The sequence below is a fragment of the Hydractinia symbiolongicarpus genome, chromosome 14 (genome assembly GCF_029227915.1).
Source record: "Hydractinia symbiolongicarpus strain clone_291-10 chromosome 14, HSymV2.1, whole genome shotgun sequence".
NCBI lineage: Eukaryota > Metazoa > Cnidaria > Hydrozoa > Anthoathecata > Hydractiniidae > Hydractinia > Hydractinia symbiolongicarpus.
The window spans coordinates 9,169,807-9,184,773 of record NC_079888.1 but is presented as its reverse complement, the minus strand read 5'-3'; the positions used below and the strand labels follow the sequence as shown (position 1 = coordinate 9,184,773).

The 14,967-nt window shown below is 34.1% G+C and overlaps 1 protein-coding gene across 1 annotated transcript; it reads right to left on the bottom strand.

Moving 5' to 3' along the window:
* Window positions 1–3,844: 3,844 nt before the first annotated feature.
* Window positions 3,845–10,099, bottom strand: LOC130625985 (uncharacterized). Its single transcript, XM_057441108.1, has 7 exons — window positions 9,961–10,099; window positions 7,721–7,970; window positions 7,426–7,510; window positions 6,883–6,960; window positions 6,417–6,511; window positions 5,063–5,174; window positions 3,845–4,235 (listed from the first exon to the last, which is right to left on the bottom strand). The coding sequence occupies exons 1-7, from the start codon at window positions 10,031–10,033 to the stop codon at window positions 4,128–4,130; spliced, it is 801 nt and encodes a 266-aa protein (XP_057297091.1). The 5' UTR covers window positions 10,034–10,099; the 3' UTR covers window positions 3,845–4,127.
* Between the last annotated feature and the right edge of the window lie 4,868 nt (window positions 10,100–14,967).

Below are 14,967 nucleotides of genomic sequence, written 5' to 3'. Positions count from 1 at the left end.
TAATAGTTTCCATGGAATAACGTTTATCCGCCAACTTCTATTTTTAAACGTTAAAATAGAGTTTAAAAGTAATCAACAAAAATTAAGTTTTTTAGTAGTATATAGTATACGCCATTTTTATGCAAGTAAAACCTGGCGGCTGAATGTTAACAACTAATAAGTACTTCCTAGTATGAGATTTAGGTGATTTGTGACACTTCATATTTTTTCAGTGCGCTAAGCAAAAAATTCCAGCTAAAAAATGACTCTCTGGCAACTGTCACCTTATAAATACTTTGAAAACTATATAAAATAGTAAAGCATGTTCTGACGTCGCCACGTTTCTCTTTGGCGTTTTACTACAACTGTTTTTAACCCCATTCCAAAAAGTAGAAACGTTACCTTATTGGACAAAATGTTAGTCACTCCGTACTCGTTTTTGACATTTTTGCCCGATAAGGTACGGTCGTGTACGTAATATATTGAGACAAATGTTGCTAAAAATTGCGTTAAAACACCCTCCCTTCATTTCTCATTTATGAACAAACCTAGGGGACACCGTTACATTATTACAACATTGAGAAAATAAAAGAAAGTAGAATGACGAAGTTTTAAAAAAATCCATTTGTTCCATTGTGTATGCATACAATGGTAGTGGGATAAAATATCAACTTTAAAAAGCTGATGCGGAAAACTAAGTTGATCAAAATTTTTATTATCCTTAATAAAAAAGCGGAAAAGAACCCAGGGAAGGAGACTGTCAAGCGTCAGCCAGTCTACACAGCTTATAGTTTTCTTTATCCTTTGGCCTGTTTTCTTCTCAACAGCTATTATGTTTACTGACAGCTCTAAAGTTTACTGTAACGCACTGCATTCGAGTTTGTGCACAAACTTCCGTATTTTTTTCGATTAAATTTAACCTTGTTTTATTCGCAAAAGTTTACTTTTGCAAATTATTTCTTTTTTGCCAAAATATCGAATTAATGGTGTGGTGCTTTAAAAAAAACATTAATGGTTTTTAGCTTCAATCCCAGAAACGCTAGCAGGACCTGTGAACGAGGTTGTAGTGGTTGCATTTAAACAAAAACTGGATACTGGGTATTTTTTGATACAAAACATCGACTTTGAATCTGGTGCGATTAAGTCCAAAGTAAAATTATTAACCAATAAATGCTCATCAAATTCTCCCAGTCGCAAACGTCCATGACCATTTTTTTTTAATTTCTTTAAAAACGAAATAAATGTTCATGCCTCACACATTATGTTACTTCTTTCTTTCATTCGTGAAATTAAAACCTAAAAATTTCTCAAAAATGTTTCACACGCCAAAACTTTCTGCCCACCAAACAACCTCGTCTCCAGGACATCTTGAATGTTTTCTAACATCAGGACTATGTTGTTCTTGCCGTCCCGATATATATGTATAATAGTTGCAGCCTTGTCTTCAGGCTTTTTTACATTCGCTTAAAATCCGATTTTCGTCACACAAACACAAAGACAAACAATTTAACAGCAGATGGCTAAAACTTGCCTTAGAAACACAAAAAATCATCGCCTGTGAAAATCTAATTTAAAAAAGCTAGTCGTTAAACGGTACAAAAATCCCACGATTCTGCCTGTCATCATAATGAAATACTTTGCTATGTCTGGGATAAAAGCTGCGCACAGCTATTTTAAGAACACGAATACGGGTTTTAAAAGAGACTCGTCGGTAGAAGGTGGATAAATTCGAGAGGTTGTCCGCCTTCTTTTTAATATCGTGTTTTTATTTGTTATTTCAGATATCTGAGGCACCACAACAACATCGCGCTGAGACCAACAACAGATATTAACAAAAAAATTTGGTGTTTCTCTTCGTTTAGCTAGTATAGAAAGTGATAAGTGCAAAAGGAGGACGTGTCTTTGAAAAAATGTCGAAACATAAAATTTTGTCTTTGAACTTAGTTCGTCATATGGCAAGGATTAAAAAAGCGAAAGCAGGAAGTGACATCAAGTTACACTGAAAGTTTTCATAGAAATATGCAACTACTTCACCAACGTTTCAAATTAGTGAAAGAAAAAGATATTTCCTCGTTTGGTTTACACCAACCTCGTTCTCATGGCTTGTTAGTTTGTATTATTCCGTCTAAATGTAAAAAAAACTAACAAACCCTAAGGTTGAGGCTGGGATTAAACAATTTTTATTAAAAGCAAGCAAAACTGAAGCACGGATCGCGTTAGTACTCAAAAAAAGGTAAAAGAAATCGAGTGAGCGTGGCCTAGTGGTTATGGAGTTCGCTTCGTTATCACAAGGTCCGTAGTTCGGTTCACAGCTTAGGCATGTTTAGTTTAGCAAGTGCCTTTATCACAGGTCAATTTATGCCATGTGAGGGTGATTAACGGGGCTACGGAACGGCTGTTGGTTTTCGACTTTAGAGTGACTTACACGAAAGTCGAGCTGATGAAAAAACTGGCTATTTTTCCGGCATGTATATTACATACATGACTTGAGCATATAGATATATCTAGAATTTTTATCTTCTCCAGCATTGGTCATGTTTTCATCCAGAATTAGTCTTGCTGAAATATTTCTTTGTAACATATTTTTCAAAAAAAAATATTGAACCAGCTAGCAAAATGCGCTGGTCTGTTCATTACGCAAAACGCGTTTGCCGGATTTTTAATATACTAGTGGTTAGCCCATGGAAGAATCCACGGGTTCGCCCGTCGCAGCTAAGCTATCATTTTGCGTGACAGACAGACGTATACGGGCAGTATAATATAGATGCGCGGGATATACACGGAATATGAGCATTTTACCCGGTTCGTAGCCCCTTTAAGTAGGCACTGTCGGTGTATACCTAATGTGTACATTCAGAACACAGGACCCACATTAATAGCAGTTGTTCAACACTGAAGTGGCTATATTCTATATAAAATTCAATTCAAGATGTTTATGTTCTTCACGAATCCCTTACATTTTCCACGAAACACGATGTTTTGAATGTTTGCAAAATAACATAAACACATTAAATATAACCTTGGAAGAAGAAAGATATAACGATACACAGATAAGGGACACAGACGTTAAAAAATCTTCATCCATGTTAAATACTGTTTCTTACCTCTCCATAAAAATGCTTAATTTATATTTGAAAGTTTCGATACACACTATCGCAGTGATAACTCTCTTAACTAAACTTTGATGCATTTTAAATCTCTTCCTCATATGAATTACGCGTTGACGTTGCTTATCAAACAGTTTAATCATCCTTTATACACTCTGCGATGAAGAGCGTACCATGGGAGGTAACAGTAAGGTATTGATTGCAATATAATCCTTTTCAAACTACGAAAAATAGACCTCACATTCCGCGTGGAAACATTACAAAAGAAATCACAATGCGTTCTTATGTGTTTCTAGACATACAATTGTCATGGTCTGGCATGCTGGGTTAATTTAGGACTATATTTTGTGTAGCCTCAAGCGACGGTGTCCTGAGGGAGAGGGGGAGGTTGGTTTATCAGTCATTTATCTTTCCCCTCTCTTGGGTTAAACCCAGCAAGCCTACTCCCCCTACTTATTGCACCATCCTTCGACACATATAGGTGGAAAGAAAGCGAGAACACGCCTACAACCCTGGACGCCTGAGAATCATTCCAATCGTCTTAAATATTTTAACATGATACCATATGTTGTGGGAAATATATAAATTGAAGGCTGTGGTGAAAGATAAAGAAAAGGCAGCATACTCAAAACAAAATAGTTGAACCCCATTGGAGTCACATGGAGAGTTGTTTCAACAAAGGTTCTTGCTCTTCCCCTCCCTCCATATCCCAAGATAAATTCAATCCCATTTTTTTATTTTTGCAAGCATAGAAATGATTTCCTCGATATGCTTTTTTAAAAAACGGTTCAACATTATACATTTGTATCTACAAAAATATGTCTCTGCGAAGAAAAAGTAACGTTTATTAATCTGTGGGACTCCCTTCAGATTATATTGATCACACCTTTTTTATTACAGTGGGGTCCTCAAACGTCGACATTCATAGAATGGGTTTATAAGTTTTCTTTGCAGTATTTTCACGTTTCTTTCTGTAATTGATAAAACTGCAAGCAGATAACCAAATGTCCTGGCTTTATCGCAATATGTATGCTCAGCAATTCAAAGTTTGGGAGGGGCGTAAGCTCTGGATCTAGGCTTGATATCTAACTGCTTGTACCAGTTGGCGAATTCTTGGCCACGTGTTTCACGGATGTACTTCTGACGTTGCTGAGAAAAAATAATGAGATGATTATTAAAAGATTATTGTAACGATAATTATGACGCAAAAAAAACTTTAACATGCATTATCTGAAGAGAAAAAACTTTCGCGATTAGAATATTTTGCGAGTTTAGATCGATTTCCGCGAAAAAAAACAAAAGCTGGCGTTTCGCAAATATATCTATCGTGAAATTTGCTTTTTATTAAAAAATCACCAAAATATCTAGTACAAAATTATTTTTTCACTATTGATTCGCGAAAATATTTTTGGCGCAAATCACTAGCTTTGGAAAAATATATTTCGCAAAAATTTCTGGTTGCAGAAATTTCTTCCCTTTAATCAGTTACCAGGCTACATTAGTGGTAGATAAAGTATTGAATACTTCAAGGGAGATTGTGATTGAAATGTAGTTATCAAAAACTGCATTTTGCATAAAATAACTTTCACATTTTTCTCATTTAGTTGAAATTTTGAAAAACTGGTGTGCCAGGCTCTCCAGGCACCTATTGCGGTTTTTGCCTAAAATCTAAATAATTTGTGTCAGAAAATGCTACCTTGTGAATCGCAGTACTTAATGTTGCAAAATTTGTGAAAATATGTTCTTGCCACATAATTTTTATGTCATTAATTGTCCCAAAGCATTCAAAAGTTCATCTATATTTGCAAATTTAACTACCCAGGGGAAAGTGACAAAATCTTTGCTTTGCCACAAAAAAATTTGAAATAAATTAATAAAATCACAAAAATTTGTGCTGCAAAATAATTAAATTATTGTCAAAACGCTACAATTAATCTCCGCAACAATTTTTGTCCTTAAGGTAAAACTTATCTTACCCAATGTTGTAGATCTCGGAATTGTTTCCTCTTCATCACTGACATAGCCTTGTAGACTTCTTTCTCAGCCTCAGCTCGAACAAAATCGTGTTTCGACATCGGAACAAGTCGACTGAAAAAAAACCCAGTATCTTGCAATGTCAGTAAACAATAGTTGACTGGTAAGAGAAATAATTTAAAATTCTACCTAAAACTCGTTCATGTCAACATTCTACACAAAACTCGTCCATGTCAACATTCTACCTAAAATTCGTCCATGTCAACATTCTACCTAAAACTCGTCCGTGTCAACATTCTACCTAAAACTCGTCCATGTCAACATTTTACCTAAAACTCGTCCATGTCAACATTCTACACAAAACTCGTCCATGTCAACATTTTACCTAAAACTCGTTCATGTCAACATTCTACCTAAAATTCGTCCATGTCAACATTTTACCTAAAACTCGTCCATGTCAACATTCTACCTAGAACTCGTTCATGTCAACATTCTACACAAAACTCGTCCATGTCAACATTCTACCTAAAATTCGTCCATGTCAACATTCTACCTAAAACTCGTTCATGTCAACATTCTACCTATAGCTCGTTCATGTCAACATTCTACCTAGAACTCGTTCATGTCAACATTCTACACAAAACTCGTCCATGTCAACATTCTACCTAAAATTCGTCCATGTCAACATTCTACCTAAAACTCGTTCATGTCAACATTCTACCTATAGCTCGTTCATGTCAACATTCTACCTAAAACTCGTCCATGTCAACATTCTACACAAAACTCGTCCATGTCAACATTTTACTTAAAACTCGTCCATGTCAACATTCTACCTAAAACTCGTTCATGTCAACATTTTACCTAAAACTCGTTCATGTCAACATTGTACCTAAAACTCGTTCATGTCAACATTCTACCTAAAACTCGTCCATGTCAACATTCTACCTAGAACTCGTTCATGTCAACATTCTACCTAGAACTCGTCCATGTTAACATTCTACCTAAAACTCGTTCATGTCAACATTCTACCTAGAACTCGTTCATGTCAACATTCTACACAAAACTCGTCCATGTCAACATTCTACCTAAAATTCGTCCATGTCAACATTCTACCAAAAACCTGTCCATATTAATATTCTACCTGAACTTGTCCATGTGACTTATCACTTAATATCGAGGTGTCTACTTAATACTAACCATTATTTTTGCCCAGATTTCTTTGTTACACAATATTTTTTTAAATTCTTGACCATATCTGACAGAGTAGACATCCTTTAGTACATAAAGTAATCGAAACTAATTCTAGTCCGTAGAAACATAGTATTTGAACTGTCGTGCAAAAACCTAGTTTAGTACCTTATTACTTCTGGTTTTACTTTAAACAATTTTGACAAAGCATTACTGTTCCACAAACGAGGATCTTCAGTTTGCAACATCTTTGCCTCTTTAATCTGAAAGAAACATCACAACAGTAAAATAAGGCTAAGTTCCCTTGCAGTAATTTTTTTTCTATACGTTTGGAAAAAACCTAAAGTGTAAGGTCTCAGCCTTTGTAATTCATGTCAGCATCCAGCAATTCATATATATGCTTTTTCTTTAAGTTGGATGTATAACCTGAACTTACAAAAGCTCTTATTTTCTCTCTAAAATTAACTGTTGCCGTTATATGGGACAGTTCGATCGTAAACAGGATAACTTGCCAATGATACAAAGTTTACCGTGGTGAAGCAGGCAATAAATTGAATTAGAAAGGTTAAATACAATAACAGACACAAACCCTATCGAATAAACAATGTGTGTGCTAAGATAATTCACACCATACCTCATCATCTGTCATGGATGACTTAAATGTATTAATTAATTCTTCGCTCATGCCAAACAAGGACTTTCCAACTGCTCGCTATAGAAATACAAGATATTAACAGTTCATTATGGAAATTCTTCATCAACTATTCCAAAAGTTGTCAAAAACACCTAGCAATTCTCTGTAGAAGTTGCTATAGCCTACATGTATAGTCCAAAATTGTTTTCTTAAGAAATTGCTATTAGAAATTGCTATAGTCTACATGTATAGTCCACTTTTTGACAGTATTTGTCTACTAAAATTTTATAACTGTGCCTATTTTGTGTTTTCAAGAAGGGAGCTGTTGCCATTTTATTGACTGCTTATTGTTTTTGACAACTAGTGAGAAGTAACATAGAAACTCTTTACTTGGTTGCGAGAAAATGTACATCAATTATAAAAACCGACAAAAAAAATTTGATTGATCTTTTATTCGGAACCATTTATTAAAATAAAAGCACAAAAAAACAAGTTGGTGCCATTTTGTAAAATAAACTTTAGAGACCCTGATATAGTACTTACCTTTGTGAATTCCTCTGGATATGGCTTAGGTGGTGGATGATAACATATTACAGTTTGCTTATCTTTAGACAGAAAGACAGTTGGTCTAAAAATGTTTTGTGAAGTTCTTTAACTTTGACTTAAAAAATTATCTTTTATATGATGAATTGGAAAAGGCAACCCTTGATGAAAATAAGCTTTACAGGTGTTTCTAGTTTGCATCATACACAAGTCTTAAACAAAGAGGCAAATTCTACAATTCTAAGAAACAACTGAAGCAAGAAAGAAATCTGAGCAATAAAAACAGTATCCTTACTTTATCAAATGGGAATGCATGGTGTCTTCATTTAACTTGTCATGAATTCTGCTAGAGTTTAAAAACTCAATTTTTGGTTCACTTTGAGAAAGCTGCTCTTCCTTTATAAGTCCAGACTCCGACTTCACAATATCTTTCATTTTTTGCTCAAGATATCTTCTACGGTTTGCTGAACGAACCCATGACATGATACCAATAGTAGCAGGTGTGCGTTTATGCGGAATAGTGCTGGTCTTTAAAGTCCTGTAGACTTCATTCAAACAAAAAAAAAAAAATGACTAAAGTACAACACAATATAAGACAAGATTTAATAATACAAAAAATACATAAATTTTCAGGTCAAATGTGTTTTCAAAATACAACAGAGATCTTTTAACAAATTCATTTTTCTTTGAATATTACATGGGAACATGAAAACAAGGACCATCATTCTTATTTAATTAGTTTGAAATGCAACCTTTTCGAAGTCAATCAGTTTTTTTAAAAGCATAAATTTTTCAAGAAAAAATGTAAAGCAAGCTTTGTTATCGTAAAGAGAATGAAGTTAGTCAGAGCACTTAATACTTTGGGACTGTATCCAGTATTGTTTCACATGAATATAATTAAAAATTTCATGAATGCTTTAAGATTGTGTCATCACTTTTTAAAATTGCTTACAGATTGTTTCACCAAACGAGCTTTAACCAATTTTAACTGTAATTTATTTTGTTTTTAAGCTCAAAATTAAAATGAAATGGAAGTATATAGGAAACAATTGGGAAACGATTTAGAAACTATTTTAAAACCAATTATAAAAGGAATTCTGAGACAAAAAATTGCGTATTCATATAGTTTTATCTACACAATCAACAGCAATTTTTCCATTTCTACAATCCCATTTTAATTGTTTTTAACAATCTAATATGGCAATCTTTTCGGTTGCTACAGTATCATTTTGACTGTTTTTAAGCGATCTACAGCAATCTCTTTGCTTTCTACGATTTCGTTTTGACTGTTTTTAAACAACCTATGGTGATATTTATGCTTTCTACGATCTCGCTTTGTTTTTTTGTGACCAAGATATTTACATAATTTGATAGTTGAATTTCTTTAGAATTTGGCGATATGTGATAAACATGTTAAAGTGACTTTGAAAGGAATTTAACGAAGTTTATTGTTTTGAAACAATTGGGATACGAATGCGAAACAATTACCAAAAGATTTTAAATTCAACAAGCGATTTGAAACTAAAACAATTGAAATGAATTTGAAACATATTTTTTTGGAAACTTTTTTCTAAAATTTGTTTCAAAATCATATATATAGAGATTGATTCAAACAAAGTATTATACGAATTAAAATTATTATTTTTGAAACGATGATGGAGACAATGCCTTACTAACTTTAGAAAACTGATAAATATTTAATAATTTAAGCCTTTATGCATGATAGCAATCAATGTTTTATGACCTGAATGTGCTTTGCACCTCTGTTGGATTTGAAAATGTACTCTAAATCTTCAGATGGGTTCAAAAATCATGTCTTATGACTTGTTTAGAGACAGTTTTATGGCTAAGTTGTGCGCCGAGTAAAGGTGGTGATACACGATCCGATTAATCGAATTCGATTTATCAAAATTATATTGAACATTATAAGAAACTGGACAGATTTTTGATAATTTCCTTAAAATGTCTTTAGAGAGTGAAGACAGAGTTGAACTCGCTGTTGTTACAGATATTATTACAACTAAAAACAGAGTGTGTTATTTGGTACTTTTCTGTTAAGTTTCATTCACTGAGAAAATCTCATTGATTTCTGTTTTATCCTTTTTTGACGATCCTCTACTAATGTTAATTTTTTATATAGAAACTCACATTTTTTTAAATGCACATTTGATGTACAGATTATAAGCATTTTGATTGGCTAAAAACCTTGATTAATTGAAAAAGTTGAGCCAGTCCAAATTTTTAAAAATGTAATTCGGCAAGTCTGAGCATGCCGAAAGCATATACGATTTTTACATGATACACGTTCCAATTAATCAAATTCGACTAATCAAATTCAATTAATCGGATCGTGTATCACCGCCTAAGCAGCTTTTTTTAACTCAAATTTGGATTTGTTGGCAAAAAATTGCTGATTTGTTATTTGTCAGCATTTTTATAGGCAATTTTCAAATGTGAATTAGGAAGGCTGATGACTTTACAGCAGTTTGTATTATGAACACATGAAAACAAAATATACTTTAACAATAAGCTCACCATGTTTGATTACAGCAGATTTGCATAATACAATCTTTTGAGAGTGCAACAAAAAACAACTTTGAAGCATCATTGCAATTTCTTTATATATACATAACTAAAACAGATACAACTAAAACTGTTTGAGGAGTGCAGAACTAATTTGTGTAATTTCTGGGAGGCACCAAATTGTGAAATGCATTTCAATAACATTAGGAAACTATACCTGTCATACTGCTCTATTTTCAGAAACAAGTCATTTTAATATGCTCAATGTGATGGCAAAATATAAATAGATTAGAATTTGCTAAATTCTAATCTACTTAATCGACACAGCAGAAAAATGTTCTCTAGGATTGTAAAGCGTGTGAAAATCGTAAAAATGACATTTTTATTATGGATTTTCCTCCAAAATGATCAACATGACTTTTGGAACAGTTGTCACAAATACAATTTTTATTTACGACAGCATGGTTCTTCCCTAAATTTAGAGGGATGACGGAAGGACAATGCAAAAATTTCTTTTACAGATAATTTGTACTCTTAGGGACTGTTCATATGGAGGAAAACTGGCTGCCTTGCTTAGGCAAGATCTTGCAATGTAGGATGTAAGTTTTTACAAAACATGTTAACATGAAATTTGTGATGTTTTTTTAGTGCTATTTTGACAAAAAAAAAATTGTTAGCACTTTCATGGGTTAGATTTTTTTGAGTTAGGGTTATATACAGAAGAAAAGTGCCTTTCTGAGCTTTTTCCATAGTGTTTGACTGTCTTTCCACTTAACTTGGTTTTATCTTTTTTTTGACCATTGTTTTTTTTCAAAGAGCCCAAGTATATCGATATCAAAACACCATTGAGCGTTGTAAAGCAAGAGCACACAATCAACTTAAAGGTGCGTATCATTGCTTTCCAATATTTTATTATTGTAATTTAAATTGGCTTTAGAAAATATATAAATAAACTTTAGAATTTTTTTTTTAGTCATTCTATCCATGCCTAGGTCCCTCATGTGAGTAAACCACCTTATCAAAACAGTACCTTAACATAAACACACCTGTAATTGATATAATTTAGCAATACAAAGAACGTAATGACGAGTTTGGCAGGAGAGTGGCAAAGGGTTTAAAAAGTTATGTGTGTCAGGAAAATGAAAAATTTAAACCAATAAGAATGCAATATATACATAGCTAGATAAATTAGGTAGATTTTAAATTTGTTGCATATTCTCTTTATTGTCATGGAAATCAAAAAGTTGTTTTGCAGCTATTCACTGCTGAATTCATCTAACAATTCGTCTCCTGGAAATACAATGTTACACCCTACCACTTTAACAATATATCCTGAGTCCAGCTTTTTTTTTAAAAAAAAGATAGCTATAATTTAGCCGTAGTTTAGTGGTTATCACTCTCGTACTTTGTGCGGGAGACCAGGGTTCGATTCCCCTTGATGGGGATTTAATTTAGGCAATTGAATCTTACCATAGCCACGGGTTAACCCGAGTCAAGTGAGGGAAATTGGGGAGATGGCGCACTGTGTGGGCCGTTAGATGTTGCGGGAGTTGTCTGAAAGAGCGCTGACCCTAACTGAGTTTGCGTAGCTCAAAGAGAGAATTAAATACTTAAGCTACCCATCAAAGCCATGGCCTCTCCTAGAAATAATAGACAGGGTATATCCCTCGATATTTGTGAGGCCAGCCATGTAAAATATGTACATCTATCTATATCTGGCATTTCAAAAGTGGTATTACTAAACTATGAAACTACCCAGAACCACCCAAGTCAAACAGAACCACCTAGAAACAGCCAGAACCACTCATAATCAGCCAGAACCACCCAGAATCAGTCAGAATCAGCCAAATTCAGACAGGACCACTCAAACTCAGACAGCCATGACAACAGCTAGCTATAATTGGTAACCATAAAAACGCATGCTTCGTGCCTGGAGACTATGTACCATTAATGTTAGTATTACGATTAAGGTCAATCCAGTGGGTGAAGTTTTTTATGTGTGTGTTTTACCAATCTTGTGGTTGTAAACAATGACTGTTAACATTGTTTATATTGTTTTGCATGTAAATAAAAACATCTAAATAAAAATCCTATTTGTTTCCTAACCCTACTCGATTATAGTTATGTTTTATGCCATCTTACTGTTAACGTTAAAATTTAACCATTAAAAGTTCAGTATTGTTACTTGCCCAAGAATTTAGGGGCAAGACCGTTTATGAAATCGCACCCCTGACGGTACTAAATTAATAAATTAAGGACTAGGCAAAATTACCGCTGCGCTATATTAGCGCTTCATCCACAGAAATAAAGGTGAATTTACTAGAAAGGCAGGAATACTAGAGATTACTTTTTCATTAAAGCATTAAAATTGCGATGCTACTGATGGACTTGCTAGAACAACGCTGACGCTCAGTTTTTATACTGACTATGTACAAGTCTCAAAAGTACCCTAAAAAGGAGCATGATGTGATACGATCCTCACACTTGATGTTTTTGACTAAATAGGAAAATAATTTTCTCAAAAAATCTTGCTGTGAAAGATTTATTTGCTTTCCGTGGATTAATTTTCGCAAGGACAAAATTTAAAAGTGTTAATTTTTTCTTCCAAGGAAATAATAAATATCAAAAATACAATGTTCACTACAATTCCCCGCCACATATATATTCAAACTCAAAATATTTTTTTGGTGTAAGTTTTGCAGCATAAACATCGAAAAAGCGAGTCCATTGGGGCGGCATTTGGATATAGCTAGCTAAATAGCTATATGTTTGTGGGTAATTCTTAATTTTCTGGATTTACAGGGTTTGCCTGCAGTTAGCAATGTATCTAAACTAATTGAAGTCCTGTTTCAGCAGTAAATTTGGTAATCTTATTTGTGTAAGAAGGAAAAAACAGTTAAAAGAGCACATGAAGGCATAAATCACTGTATGTGCTGTGCTTGGGAGCGGTCTTCCAGGTTTCAAGCAATGGTGTTTACTATTTTTTGTAGGAGTTATTAGCATAAAATAAACTTGATTAGTTGATTGATTGATTTTCCCAGAATGGTTCTGCCTTAAGTAGGCTTAGGGCAGCCAAAGTAAAGCAGTATTTTCTTTCCTTGGAACTACTTACTGGCCCAGTCTAGGCAGCTGAAATATATTCGTTCTTTATGCACCAATTAGGACAAAAGCATTAAAAGTTCGGCGAAAATAAGAAACACTGCTAAGTCGTCCACGTATTACTTCCTGAAAATGAAGGAGATATAGTATTCAACATTCGTTAGATCTATGTACGTTCCCAAGTCTTGTAGAGATAATAATGTGCTATTCTCCATAAAGCACATTGTAGTGAGGCTCATCAATGTCTGTTGTCGAGTGTAGCAAGCCCTTTCTTTCCTTGTAATACAATGTAGCAAAGCGTAATTTTTCGTAGCGATGTGTAGCAGTACGTTATTTTCTGTAGCAGGCCGTAGTAGAACGTATTTCTTTGTAGTAGAGCGTGTAGTAGCCTGTAGTAGCATCTGTAGTAGCCTGTAGAAGCTTGTAGTAGAGTGTAGTAGCGTGTAGTAGAGCGTAGTAGAATGTATTTCTCTGTAGTAAAGCGTATTTCTCTGTAGTAGAGTGTAGTAGCGTGTAGTAGAGCGTAGTAGCCTGTAGTAGCATCTGTAGTAGCCTGTAGTAGCTTGTAGTAGAGTCTAGATTTTGCAAAGCGGGAAATACGGGATTTTAGGCATTCTGGTTGGCCTAGCGCTCTCAGATATGATATCCAACCCCCCAGGGCTCTTATTCTCTTTTTGACAATTTCGCCAGGTGGTGTGCATATATAGCTAAAATGTTTATATAATTATTAAAATTAACATTATTTTTGTCAATATTTACAAAAAAAATAATAAAAATCTATCATAAGCTACACAAATGCAAGAGAAATAATGCTGACGTCCGCAAAGAAATTCTGACAAAGTCAGCATTTGAATCATGATTTTTAATTGTCATGTGACAGATATCATCCATACCAAGTTTTATAATTTATAACCTAACACAAGGGAAGTTATGATGTTAGGGCACTAAATTATTGTGCTTGAGCATTTAATACTTTTTTCCGCGTTTGGTTACTTTCGCAGAATATCTCTTTAGTGATGTAGCTATGAATGGGTATCCGATTTGCCTTTTTGCAAAAGTAAAGATTTACTTCAAATGGTCTGCTAGAACGTTATCTTCTTCGCGCGCGATATTTCTTAAAAGTATCTTTCTAGTGATGTATGCAAGGGTATATTCCACCTCTGCTTGTCTACTGTATCGTACATATATTTTATTTGTCTTGTTCTGCTAGGGCATCTAATATTTCAATGGAGCTAAAAATTCTCGCAAAATTTCCTTTTCATTGACTTATGAATGGGTCCAGCATTTCTGCTTTATTACTGACCAGAAGATGGTTTTCCTTTGAATTTATTTGCCCTTTTAAAGGATCTAAGATTCTATATTGTGTAGTGTATTGGTCTGGTTTCGGACCTTTGATGTGTCATTACGCAGGAAGGTATTTGTCCAGAACATCGTATCTCTTGGTGTATGGATAAGTATAGAATAATACCACTTGTTTAATGTATAGTATATCGTCTTCCCTCGGATTGTCATGTTTTAGGACATCTAATAATGTCAGTTCGAATGAACATAGAATCGCTTCTAATGAAGTATGAGTGGGTATAGCACACTGCTGTCTGTTCAATGTATTGTTTGACGACTTCCCTAAGATCGACATGCTTTGAGACTTTTAATATGTCATTTCACGAGATGGCATTTGTCTATAATATTGTTTTTGGTGTTGTATCGATGGGTACAGAATACTAACTGCTGTTTAGCATCTATTATTGGAACATATCTTTCTATTGGTGTATAGATATGTATTCAACCTCAGTGGTCTTATACTATAAAAATAACCGTTAAGGTTGCAACCACTTTCTTTGATTGGTCTGCTTTAGGACATCTAACATGCTATTCAGAGAAGAGTAATTGTCCAAGAGATTGTTTCTATAGATGAATCAA

What these genes read in the sequence shown, in the direction of transcription:
- LOC130625985 (XM_057441108.1), bottom strand. Translation starts at nt 10,033, where the DNA reads ATGATGCTTCAAAGTTGTTTTTTGTTGCACTCTCAAAAGATTGTATTA. An exon ending in CATCCATGACAGATGATGAG is followed by an intron (nt 6,512 to 6,882) that starts GTATGGTGTGAA and finishes TGTTTCTTTCAG; the next exon opens with ATTAAAGAGGCAAAGATGTT. An exon ending in TCCGAGATCTACAACATTGG is followed by an intron (nt 4,236 to 5,062) that starts GTAAGATAAGTT and finishes ATTTTTTCTCAG; the next exon opens with CAACGTCAGAAGTACATCCG.